The sequence below is a fragment of the Metopolophium dirhodum genome, chromosome 4 (genome assembly GCF_019925205.1).
Source record: "Metopolophium dirhodum isolate CAU chromosome 4, ASM1992520v1, whole genome shotgun sequence".
Taxonomy (NCBI): domain Eukaryota; kingdom Metazoa; phylum Arthropoda; class Insecta; order Hemiptera; family Aphididae; genus Metopolophium; species Metopolophium dirhodum.
The window spans coordinates 35,446,986-35,459,072 of record NC_083563.1 but is presented as its reverse complement, the minus strand read 5'-3'; the positions used below and the strand labels follow the sequence as shown (position 1 = coordinate 35,459,072).

The 12,087-nt window shown below is 32.7% G+C and overlaps 1 protein-coding gene across 8 annotated transcripts; it reads right to left on the bottom strand.

Moving 5' to 3' along the window:
* Positions 1 to 1,194: 1,194 nt before the first annotated feature.
* Positions 1,195 to 8,713, bottom strand: LOC132942656 (transcriptional repressor p66-alpha). Of its 8 annotated transcripts, none has more exons than XM_061011229.1 (8): positions 7,706 to 8,713; positions 4,772 to 4,827; positions 3,939 to 4,110; positions 3,590 to 3,874; positions 3,296 to 3,523; positions 3,128 to 3,223; positions 2,850 to 3,060; positions 1,195 to 2,780 (listed from the first exon to the last, which is right to left on the bottom strand). In XM_061011229.1, the coding sequence occupies exons 2-8, from the start codon at positions 4,822 to 4,824 to the stop codon at positions 2,188 to 2,190; spliced, it is 1,638 nt and encodes a 545-aa protein (XP_060867212.1). In that variant the 5' UTR covers positions 4,825 to 4,827; positions 7,706 to 8,713; the 3' UTR covers positions 1,195 to 2,187. The 8 variants fall into 8 exon arrangements, with proteins under 8 accessions (XP_060867212.1, XP_060867209.1, XP_060867210.1 ...); XM_061011226.1 differs by having other exon boundaries at positions 3,939 to 4,113; positions 7,706 to 8,712; XM_061011227.1 differs by lacking the exon at positions 7,706 to 8,713 and adding an exon at positions 7,123 to 7,687 and having other exon boundaries at positions 3,939 to 4,113.
* Between the last annotated feature and the right edge of the window lie 3,374 nt (positions 8,714 to 12,087).

Below are 12,087 nucleotides of genomic sequence, written 5' to 3'. Positions count from 1 at the left end.
CGATTTTCTCGAAAACAGATTTTGCGTAAAAATTCCCGTTTTTCCTTAATTTTTCTTTTGTTTTTCACGTCGCTTTTGAAAACTACTGGGAAATTTTTACTTTTGACCCCCCAAAGTACCAACTAGATTCACTTTCCTATCAGAAAAGTTACTGTTGAAGAAAATCCAAGCACTTTTACTGTCCTAAAAGGTGATGACAGACACAAAAATAAAAAAAAAACACACATCATTGTAAAATCAATACATTCATCCCTTCGCTCAGAATCTAAAATTAATAATGATGAATATGTATTATCCAAAATTATTTTGAGGTAAAAAAATTAATTAGGTTCAAGAAGAATTATATAAAATAAATTATTTATTGTTGGATTACGATACTTAAAATGTATACGTAGATAATAATTACAAATAAAAATGGAAGTAGTAATAAATACTGTTGAGGGAATATCAATATACCGTAAAATGGGGTGAATAAACATACTTGAACTTTGCAGTATCATAAAAACTTTTCTATTTGGGTCATCTATTAATAGATGATCAATACATCAAAATTGTCAATAAAAACTTTTTTTTGTGTATTTTTAACTCAAATATTTCAATTAAAAAACAAATAAGCAAAATTAGAAGTAAATTTGCAATCATTTTTTCCTGATTTTGGAAAAAACACATACTATATGCCTTTATGTTCTCTGCTTTTTTTTTTATCATAAAAGTGTCATCAAATATGGCTTTATTTTTTGTTTTTTACAATTTAGCTAATGTAATACATATGTACAAGCCATAACTATTGTTTCTATTCGCCCCTAAATTGGCAAGTCAGTATAACCTATATATTTGAATGATTAATAATACATACATAAATTATAAAACCTAACTATATTTTAAACAGATTATAACAAGAAAAATTAATTTTTTTGTAATATATACATAACACAAACCAATGATTTTCGTAATAATTTACTAGGATAATGATCAGTTTTTGTTTTTCAATGTTTAGCCCTATGGGGGTAGAAATAAACGGAGCGTTTAGAGTTCATCGAATTCCGTACTTATGTATATTCAGTTTAGTGAAGGTTCCATATTGATAACACGAATATTCGGTCGGGAAAATGTCAAAGTAATACCTTTCCTGATTTTGTTTCTATTCACCCCGTTTTACGGTTTTGTACATTGTGTTGGTCAACAATTAAAATATAAGATGTAAATATTGTATTTATTAAAAAAAAATTAATTTGCACAACTAATATTCCATCAATTTATTATTTACAATATCCAGGTAAAAACAAAATGGAAACAGAATTGACTAAAAAAAACGTACAACGGTTTTATTATATAAGTAAAAATACATTCAGACAATATTCTTCATACATACATTCATAAAAAAACATGGTTCCATAAAAAAAAAAAATTATCAAATAAAATATTATGAAACCAAAGAAAATATTGGATCAGACGCATTAATAACAACGCTCTTGTTTATACATTTTTTTAAAAAATATTCATAGATTTTATATGGTTAATCTTATACTTGGATTATTTACAAAATAATTGAACAATATAAACAATAGGTTTGATACAAGGTGACTTTGTACAATATTTTGTACAAACACAAACGCATTGTTACAAATGTTTTCTCTGAAACGTAATAATAATAATAATAATAATAATAATAATAATAATTGAAAGTTAAAATATAAAAATAATAATAATAAAATTGAGTCCGGCACAATGACTGAATAGTAATGATGAATTAGTTAAGTGTACATGTACAGACTTGTCAGTTTATTATTGTTTTTTTTTCATACCCATTTCATGGATATCATACACAACACATTGACAGTTGAGAGCATAGTGGCAACACGTGTTGTGCCGTTTATATGCTATGCATTTTCCTAGTCTTAAATTAAAAATAATGTTGATACGGCACAACAGCTAATTCACGCAGTATAAACGTGTAATATGTTGGAATGCATTGATTGATAACCGGCAACTTTGATAGTTCTAAAGACCTGTCCAAGAAAACACGTAACATGTCTAGTGCGAGTACAAAACGCCTGCGCAGACCTCCCGGGTGCAATTATAATATATATATATATACATATACATATAAATAATAATAATGTTGATATTCACACGTCACTGGAAAATCAATAAAGCGTGCATTTTAGTATACTTAAATCATTAGGATCATGATTTCCAATTGTGCGCAGACGTGGGTGTTTGTGATGCAGACCGGGACTGGCCTTGTTGGGGCATCATCTCCATTAAATACTGTCGTTGCAAATCAACTGCCTGTCTTTGTAGTTCAGCAAGGTTTGCGGCTACCGCAGCAGCCGAATTCTTTCCACTAGCTTGCGCCATGGCTAGTTGGTATGGATACAAAAGTGGTGCAAACTGCAACATGGCAGCTGCTGGATGAGGTGATAATCCTCTGAGCATTTGTTGTTGGAGGGCAAGGTGAGCTGCAGCTGCAGCATTAAATTTACCACCTGTCGGATCCGAAGGATGCATCTTATGCGGTTGTGGAGGTGTTGGGTTACGTTTCGGTGCAGGCGCTGGCTTGGGCACGGACGGCATTGGTGGATTTATATGAATTGGATGCACAGGCGCTGGGGAAACAGAAGATGGCGGCGATACTTGAGCCAATCTTTGTTCTATTTCTTGCTCCTGTTGAAGAGCTTTCACAAACGCAGTCTTCAGTCGATTTGTATGTTCCGCTTTGAGAGATTTCTTTACATTGCTAGTGACGCACAATTCACATATAATTTTAGATTCTTTATCTGCAAAATATGTATGTTTTAAAATTTTTTTTGAACCATTAAATTTTATATTTAATATAAGACACATACTTCTAGAAGGTTTTTCCAATTTCCAAACCGGCGTAAAGTTTGAATCACATTGAGAACACTTATATGGATCTTTGGGTATGCTGGCTTCTATCATTTCACCGTTTGTTATGAAATCAACAACATGTTCCAATCCCAGTAAGTAAATAAATTCTGTGTTTGATGGATTTGGAATAAAATGCATTTCAGGTGGTGGAGGTTTTGGTGGTGGAATCTAATTATTGTTTCAATAACATATGAATTAAAATTCTGCAAGATTAAATTAAAACTAAATTAATTACTTGTAATAGTGTTTTCTCCAATTGTTTTCTAAGGGCCAATTTAGCAGCAGCTTGCCTCTGAGCAGGTGTTTGACCATCATCATTTCTCAAACGTTCCTATAAACAATTGAAATTATTATTTAATAACAAATAAATAATGTTTTTTAAAAAAAAAAAATGTGTTTTTACCGATTGGGAAGTATTGGAGGAATGGTGATCTTTCATTACTCGTTCAAGTGTAATTGAAGGTGATGAATGCGCTGAATGTGCCGAATGTGCAGAATGTGATGATCGACCATTGGATGACCTCTGCAAATTTTGTAGACCATTGGAAGGAGGTAATCTACTTGAACCCATTAAGGGATTTGAAGACATAGACTGGTGAGATTGATGGACATTAGATCTTGATGACGATGGCTATATAATAATAAAATTGTTGGTTGAAAAAATATAATACAAGACATTAAATATGTTTAAATTTACCAAGCGATTTAATGGGGGCGGTGGTGGTTTTGCATGATGAGGTACATGAGGCATTGGCGGTTGAGCTGACTTCCCAGTCGGCAATTGGGATGACAACAAATTAGAATGATCTTTAGTATGAGCTGCCTGAGGTGTTATGGTGACACTCTGAGGAATTTGGTTAATTTGTTGTGATTGTTGCAATTTCTTCAACAGCACCAAAGTCATTTCCTCTGTTCGGAGATTTTCCTTTAAAACTCTGACAAGTTTTTCTCTTTCACACACCTCTTCGGGTGGTGTCACATCCTATAAATTGTTTTAAATTAATGTATTATAATAAAACATTACAATTAAAATAAATATTTTATACCTTAGGGGATGGTGGGAGTTCAAGGGGCATATCATCATCACTTTCCTCTGAAGAATCATTGCCAGTTGAGGAGAAACCATTAACCAAATGCCCATTCATATGGATGTGAGCTTCATCTGGCTGAGTACATTTTAAGGAAAGTGGTTCATCTCTCAGTGATTGACTTGTACGACTGCTAAACATAAAAAATAAAAATAAAACTCTATAGATAAAGGTTTACAGTAGTTGTTAATATCTATTTTTCAATTAAAAGTTAAGCATACAAAAAATGGAATTAAATGTAATATGCTTTACTATAAATATAAATATTATATTATACAATACACAGGATGTTCATACAAATTCCTATGATAGAACTACTTACTGAGTTGGATAAAAATTAGTTTTAAAAACTATAAATTATGTATTCAATATCTTATGTTGCGCATTAATTTATCAATACAGCGAAAATAAAAAATATGTCATCGAATTTAGATAATAAATTAAATAAAAACTAAATTGTTATTTATTTATTTTTACATAATATTTTAATATTTCTATAAAATAAAATGTAATTTTTATTATTATATAAGGAAAATTAAAAATTATAAAAGTGTTAATTTATTGTAAGGTTAGTACCTAAATGTATTTATTTTTTCATGCCTGCCTACTTAAAAAATGTTGAGACATTAAAACATATTTTTATATTACAGTGTTTTTAAAATATTCCCTTTAATTATAAATTATATAATATTATATTAGCCATTAGGTATACAATTACACATTTACACCTAATATAAAAGGTGTATATATAGTGTTTAAAAAACAATAAAATACCATATTTTTTTTATTACCTTGATATACTTAAATCAACGACATCGTCATCAATTTCCATTTGAGATGCCATTATCTAAAACATTAAAGAAATAATAATTAATTAGTCTGGATGTTTCTTAATTAAAAATTAATGATGAATATATATATGTATATATAAATTATGTACATGAAATTGATTCAATAAACCTATTGTTAATACTGATTAATTACCTACCTACTTCTTTATAATCGGAAACCATTTAATAAAAACTAACATGAACCTATAAACTACAATATAACAAACATAAACCTATAAACTATGATAATATACATACTTAACGTTATATTTAATAAATAAATTATTTCTTCAAATAGGTACCTAATACTCATGTTCACATAGCTACATAATTCTAATTTTAAACTAAAAATCAAATGCTTTCTTTGGAAAATGCTGTTAATTAATCCATAGTATTGAAGAACTAATAATAGGTTGGTTTATCTACTTCATGCTTGTATAATAAATAAATAGTTTCTTCATTACAAATTATTATGTATCTTTCTACAATTTTACAAATCATTTTCCTTCAAGTTAAGAGTTAATACCGACTAATGAATGTACATTTTAATAATTGTACGTATTATGCTAAGGTATAGGTTCATGAAAGACAATATTTATTTTGTTCAGTTTGTGATCTATAAAGTAAAGTACCGAATCAAAAATAGCATCTACAAAGGAAGTTACATAATTTTGTATTTAAGTAATTAAAAATTATATTTTATTAAAGCATATTTACGTGCCAATGACAGTATTTAGTACTGATATATATACGATATATACTCCATAGGTACCTAATTATTATTAACCGAATAAGAATCAGTGAACAATCAAACTATATATTTTGTACATAAACAGTACTTCTTCATGAAATATAACTATTGATAACCATTAAAAATATCCCAGAAAAAAATTCAAGTATAAAAATTAAAAAGCCTAGCCTAGGTGTCAACCTAACTATTAAGTAAATATGCATATTGTGTCTAAAGAAAAATTAAATTTACAGAGTGCATATAGTATAAGACATCAACTTAGAAATGAAAGGTAATTGGTAATCATTGTTAAAACTGTTTAGAATCGTATGAAACCTAACCTAACCTACAACAAAAAACAACCAAGTGATATTCAACATTGTTTTAAATAAATTATTAGTTCAAAATAGGTCCAAGGATATATCCAAAAATATACCTAACACCTTATGCGAGCTTTAATCAAAACAATAACTAATACCTACCAGATAGCAAATTATTATGTAAATTGGACGAAAAATCCAATAGGAATTTAGATAGCAAAACTAAATTACCTATTTCTTGTGTTTATACCATGTTTTGATAAACAAAATATAATACCTATCCACATCACTAATTTGTACCAATTCAATAATAAAAATAAATAGATCAATCAATAATTATACCTAGATACCTGTAGAATTTTAAAAATTAATAAATATGATGGTAACATAATTAATTGCTGAACTTTGAATAGGAAACAAGCACATTTTGTACCTAGGTATGAAAAAAAAGAAAAAATTGCAAGACCCCATAGGTACCCTAGCAATTTTTTCTATAAGCAAATTAATTAATAATAAAAATGAATTGAAATAATATATTATTATACTAACTACTGTTTATAACAAATAGAAAACACATGATATGGTACAATTAATGATGTTAATTAAGTAAATAATTAAAATAGGTATAAGCTATTTGGTAGGAGGGTAAATAAAATAGAATAAATTGAATACAAACAACAAACAATAAAACATACCAGGAAGTAAGTTATTGCAATATTAGGCGAGTACTTTACTAACTAACCATAACATCAACATAGATTGATAGCACAGCTTTCAAGTTATACTACTTCTTGATAAGAAACTTAAGTGCGCAATGATATGTGAGCCTTTAAGGTATGCAATATCTAAAAGAATCTTAATTCGATTTAGTGTATTTTATCTTCGAAATTATAATAAGATATAGAATCAAGAATACATTTAAATTGAGAAAAATGTAAATACCTTAATTTCCATATAGTTATTAGTCAAATATAATTATCACTTTAAAATTGAAATTGGTTTACATAGCGCTAAATTATCATCAGTCGATAAGAAATGTAATTGTACAGAGGCAATACTAAGGTTACTAACACCAATATTACAATTTACATTTATGGATTCAGTGCAGCAAGTAGGTATCTTTAATCAGCGTTATTGAGTGGTTTTTAATAACTTTCAACATCACGATCAGAGCGATTGTCTAAAAGACTCGGTGAAATCCTATTGAAACGTTAGCATTTTCTACACGGCATAGGTCTTCTTAGGTGGACGTGGACCAATACCTTATTGGCCTGGTCTGGTACTTGGCGAGATTTTGAGTTTTCGACAGTGCACAACTACGATAGATGGGCCACATACCATATGGACAAGACAACCGCCGAGAGGAGGTAGTGACTGGCGTAGACGTGTGTGGTCGGGAGCCTGGAGACAGGCCTCCGTTTATGACGAGTTGGCCAGCAAGCTAACGAAGAGCGAGTAAACCCAGGAGAGAACTTTTGGTCAACGGACGAGCGTGTGTCGCATTATTATTATAACACGATACGACCGCGGTCCGAATAATTCGTCGACACGTCCATCGTCCGGGCAAAACGTGTAATTTGTATTCGTGTCAAGGTGACGGGAAAACGACGAACGCGGCGGCGGCCATGACGCAGGTACAAGACTTTTCGCCGTCAAGTTTTTTTACCACACACGCGCGCGCACGCACGCACACACGCACACACATTTACAGAGTGCACACACGGACGAATAATAAATATTGACAAAAACGTAATGAAAATATATGACGACGAAATCGGTTTTTGCAGACGACGAGACGAAAACGAAAACAATAATAACAACAACAATATAGGTAACGATACTTACGCAGTAAGTCGATCGGCGGTGGCGGCGGCGGCGATGGTGGAAACAAAAGACGACGACGATATAATAATAATAATAATAATAATAATAATAACAATATTATCCGTAATCCGTTTTTCGGTCGTTGTGTCCGGCGGCGGCGGCGGCGGTGGCGGCGGCTACACGGCAAAATGTGATTCCGACATCAAAACAACACTGTAACGACGGATTGATAACAGCGTCAGCGGCATCGTCGACAACCCGTACTTGTTATTATTGTTGCAGTAGCGGCGGCCCGGTGGTCGTCATCGGCCATCGCGCCGTCGTGGTTCGACAACAACGGCACGAGCAACAGCAACAGCGGCAGCAACGAATCGCGAGCGTCGCGCGGCCCGCGAAGTCGAAAAAGCGACGGTCATCCGGACGACGGCGTCCCGCCACACGGGAGGGGGGGGGGGGTGTCGGCACGAAACAAAAAAAGTAAGGGATTGTGTGACGGATCAGAGTCCCCTGTACTTCTGCGATATTTTTGATTTTTATTTATTTTTACTATTAATTGGCGAAGATGTGCGGCAAGTCTCGATCGCCGGGATTGATTCGTCGTCGTCGTCGTCCAAACAACACTCGCGGTGTTTAATTGCCGCCGCCGCAGTGTAGCAACAGCGTACAGTTGTCTTGAACGGCGGTGTTTCACGACGCGAGAATTACGGCAAAAAAAGTCGCGGATCGGGCGAAGCGGATTTCCACGATCCAAAAAAATTTTGAGTCCGAGTTGTACGGTCGTAGCGCGTCACACACACACACACTAGGCGAGCTCGGGTAATCCGGTAATGGCCGGATACGCGAAAATTAACGCGCGCGCACACATACACAAACGCGGACGTCGGATTCAATATGGCGCGTCGCGCGCGAGTTTGCGTGTGTGTGCGTATTATACACTTATTAATGCGCGAGACTGTCGTGTGTGTGCGCGCGGGTTTGTGTCGGTGTGCGCGGCGCGGCGTGCGTGCGTGCGACCCGCGCTGCCCGTGTGTTGTTTTTCCACCGATTCTTCTTCGTTTTCGTACACCGATCGGGCCCCCCATCCCCACCTCCGCCCATGACTCTATCGTCGCGACCCGGCCGCCGCCGTCCGTGTGTATCAATGTCCCGCAGTCGGTCACACTCGTACACTCACACACGCGCAAACACCCATCTCGTCATTACGTACCGCACTCCGCCATCCCCAACCGGCGGCGACCACCTCCAACGACGACGCTGCAGCTAAACCACCGTGGCCCCCGAGCTCCGCCGCGAAAGCGGCAAAGCCGCACGCGACCTCCCCCGACCACCCGCTCTTCGGAAAGCCAGCACACACACCCTTCCTTCACCGTTGTGTCCCGGTCCGTTATTATAATATTATTATTATTATTATTATTATTTATTATTACTATTGTACTATTACACACGTCGGCGGTATTACATATTTTATTATTACCGTAAGTACGTGATGTTGTGTGTACTGTGTACTGTGTAGGTATTATATTATTATTATTATTATATTCAATATTGAATACCCGTTCACCGGTATATCGCTAATGACGACTACTGCGGTAATGGTTAACCGACGACGACGAGTCGCGCAGAGTGCCGACTGATATTCAATCGACGACTACGACAACACGACTGTCGGGGTACTATTGACTCATGGTTCCTGCCAAAAAAAATTCCGACCAGATTTTTAATCACTTTTTTAACTAACGAATTATACACGCCATGAATCATTTACATATCCTGCTATCAATGATGAATCATATAATTAACAAATAAAAACCTAGCCGATGCATATATATTAGTATATAATATTATAATATATAGTAGGCACCTAGGCATATCAATATCCGGTCAAGTTAAGCTAAAAGCTAAAACAGTAAAGCATCTGAAACTCAGAGACCCATCGTCCAACGCATAGAAGATCTTGTGGTTACTATTTCCATAAAAAATTGAAACCCAAACTTTGAAACGATCGAGCAACAACTAGTCTACTCGTATTCAAAGATCGATAACACGTAAAAATATTATACTATTATGTCAGATGTGCATTCAGTAGTCGAACGTCAGAAACATTTTCGACGGTTAAAAAATAAACAATATTGAAGCCATGATAATTACTAATAACTAAGTAAAAAATTATAAACTGACTATTAAGTCTGAAAACATTTTCAACTTCCAAATTCTTGACAAAAGTTAGAATTTATTACATTAAAGAAATTATAAGTAGAAACCTATACCGATTACCGGATTACCGGTTATACGCCTATACCTAATACTTATACTCAATTATTTTAATAATTATTAAAATAAATAGTAAATATACAGCCATATAGTTATGTTCCATAGGTAATTATTTATTTTCAGTTTTACTGTGTCAAATAGTTTTATTTACTATTTTGTATTTTATAGTAACGTAATAAACATGCTACATGCAACGGTGAATTCGGGGAGGGGGGAAAAATAGCAACTTTTGTACCGTTGACAAGTCGGTAAGTCGGTTCTAAGTTTTCTACACCCTTAAAACATAAAAGGAATGTATGTGCAAATGTACATTTTCCGACTGTCAAATGCATGTACGTCATACCAAGTGTGCATCAACATAATATATATACTTAAAAGCCTCAACGGTTGCCGTACATTGGATCTGATTAGATTTCTAACATCGGAACAAAAAGTTCAGCAAGTTAAAATGTGTGCGCGCCCTAACCTAACCTAACTGGGCAACCGACCTGATGTCTACCTAACAAATTATCCATCCCCTCTCCCAGAACAAAATCATAGCAATACATCACTTCTCAGTTCTCATATTATGTAGTTCCTATACGTTATACTGAAACCCAAAAATCTTCATTTGTAGACATTTCAAGTTAAAATTTTGATGAGATTAGATATCTATTTGTTTAAACAGAATAACGATTTTACTTAATTTGTTGTAGACTATCGAAAAATAAGAAAATCGTTGTATGAGAATTTGTTAATCTACGTGTGATTATCTAATGTCCAACTTCAAAAATGAATTCGACTTGCCGGTAAACTTTTTTTTCGTTAAATGTAGAAAAATTAAAGAAAATCATATATTACATTTTTAAAGTTTAGATATAAATAGATCATTTTATAAATTTATCACTAGAAAAAGTTGACAATTTTCATGATTTTAATAAATTTTAACTTCAATCGCTTATTAAAGATCATCGAGTTTAAGTTCAACCTTTTTTTAAATTTCCATTAACATCAACTAATGAGGAACGTTGCATAACATATTAAACTATTCAAGTTTTTAGACCGACCGAATGTTGTATCCGACAATAGGTAATCACAAAAAAACTAATTAAACTCGACATTTTCTCATGCCTATAAATAGCTCAGAAAGAGTTTCAATACTTGAAAAATGTTATGGTGCATACAAAGTGCTAATATAAACATTCAGTGAAAATTTCATCTATATTCTGTTATTTTTTTTAAAGTTGGAAAATAAAATGAATTTTTTCAAAAACTGGTTTTGCGAAAAAATCCGATAATGCGTTTACACAGAGTGGTTTTAACTAGGGTCTCCCATAAGTTTAGCATACTGATTTCGAGAGTTTTATTTTAGGTTTCGGTTTTTGTACGGCTATACAAATTTGTATTTGCAGTACTTAACTTTCAATTTGCATAGACCATAGGAATAATTTTTATTTTCTTAAAATATCTGACGAAGGGCTACAGACATATATTATATTTTAACACTTAATTATTAATATTTTTTAATACATTTATACTCAATAGGCATCCTTTAACAAACATGAGTTGTTACTATATTTTTATTGTGTCCTATATATATTTTATGATAATGATATGAATGGTTTATGATTATACATAATTTTTGCTGTATCCTTGTTCCTTAAAAGTTAAATGTAACTATTATAAATTGTTAACATTTCTGTACAATTTGTTATTGATAAAATACTACTATCATTATTATTAAATAAAGATAACCTGTAAGTACCTGAATAATCTAGATTTCATGGATTATCCTAGTTTCAAAAGTATTATTTTTTGTCCGACTTAATTTTGTGTATTGTCAAAGAATTGGAAATTCAATACATAATAGAAAATACTATTTATTAAGAATTATATACTAATAATATTTTTAACAACTATTAACATATTCAACATTTAAAATGTTATACGCATTATACTATTATTATAGTATTACACTACGTATGCGTTTACTATGATTTCAGATTTATATTATTTATTAATTATTATTATAACCAAAATTAATTGCATCACATCCACTGACCACTTGAATAAAAAAAACTATATAAATATATACGTAGGTATAATATATAAACATATTGAACAAAAGTCATGAGGTTATCAAATCTCAACGC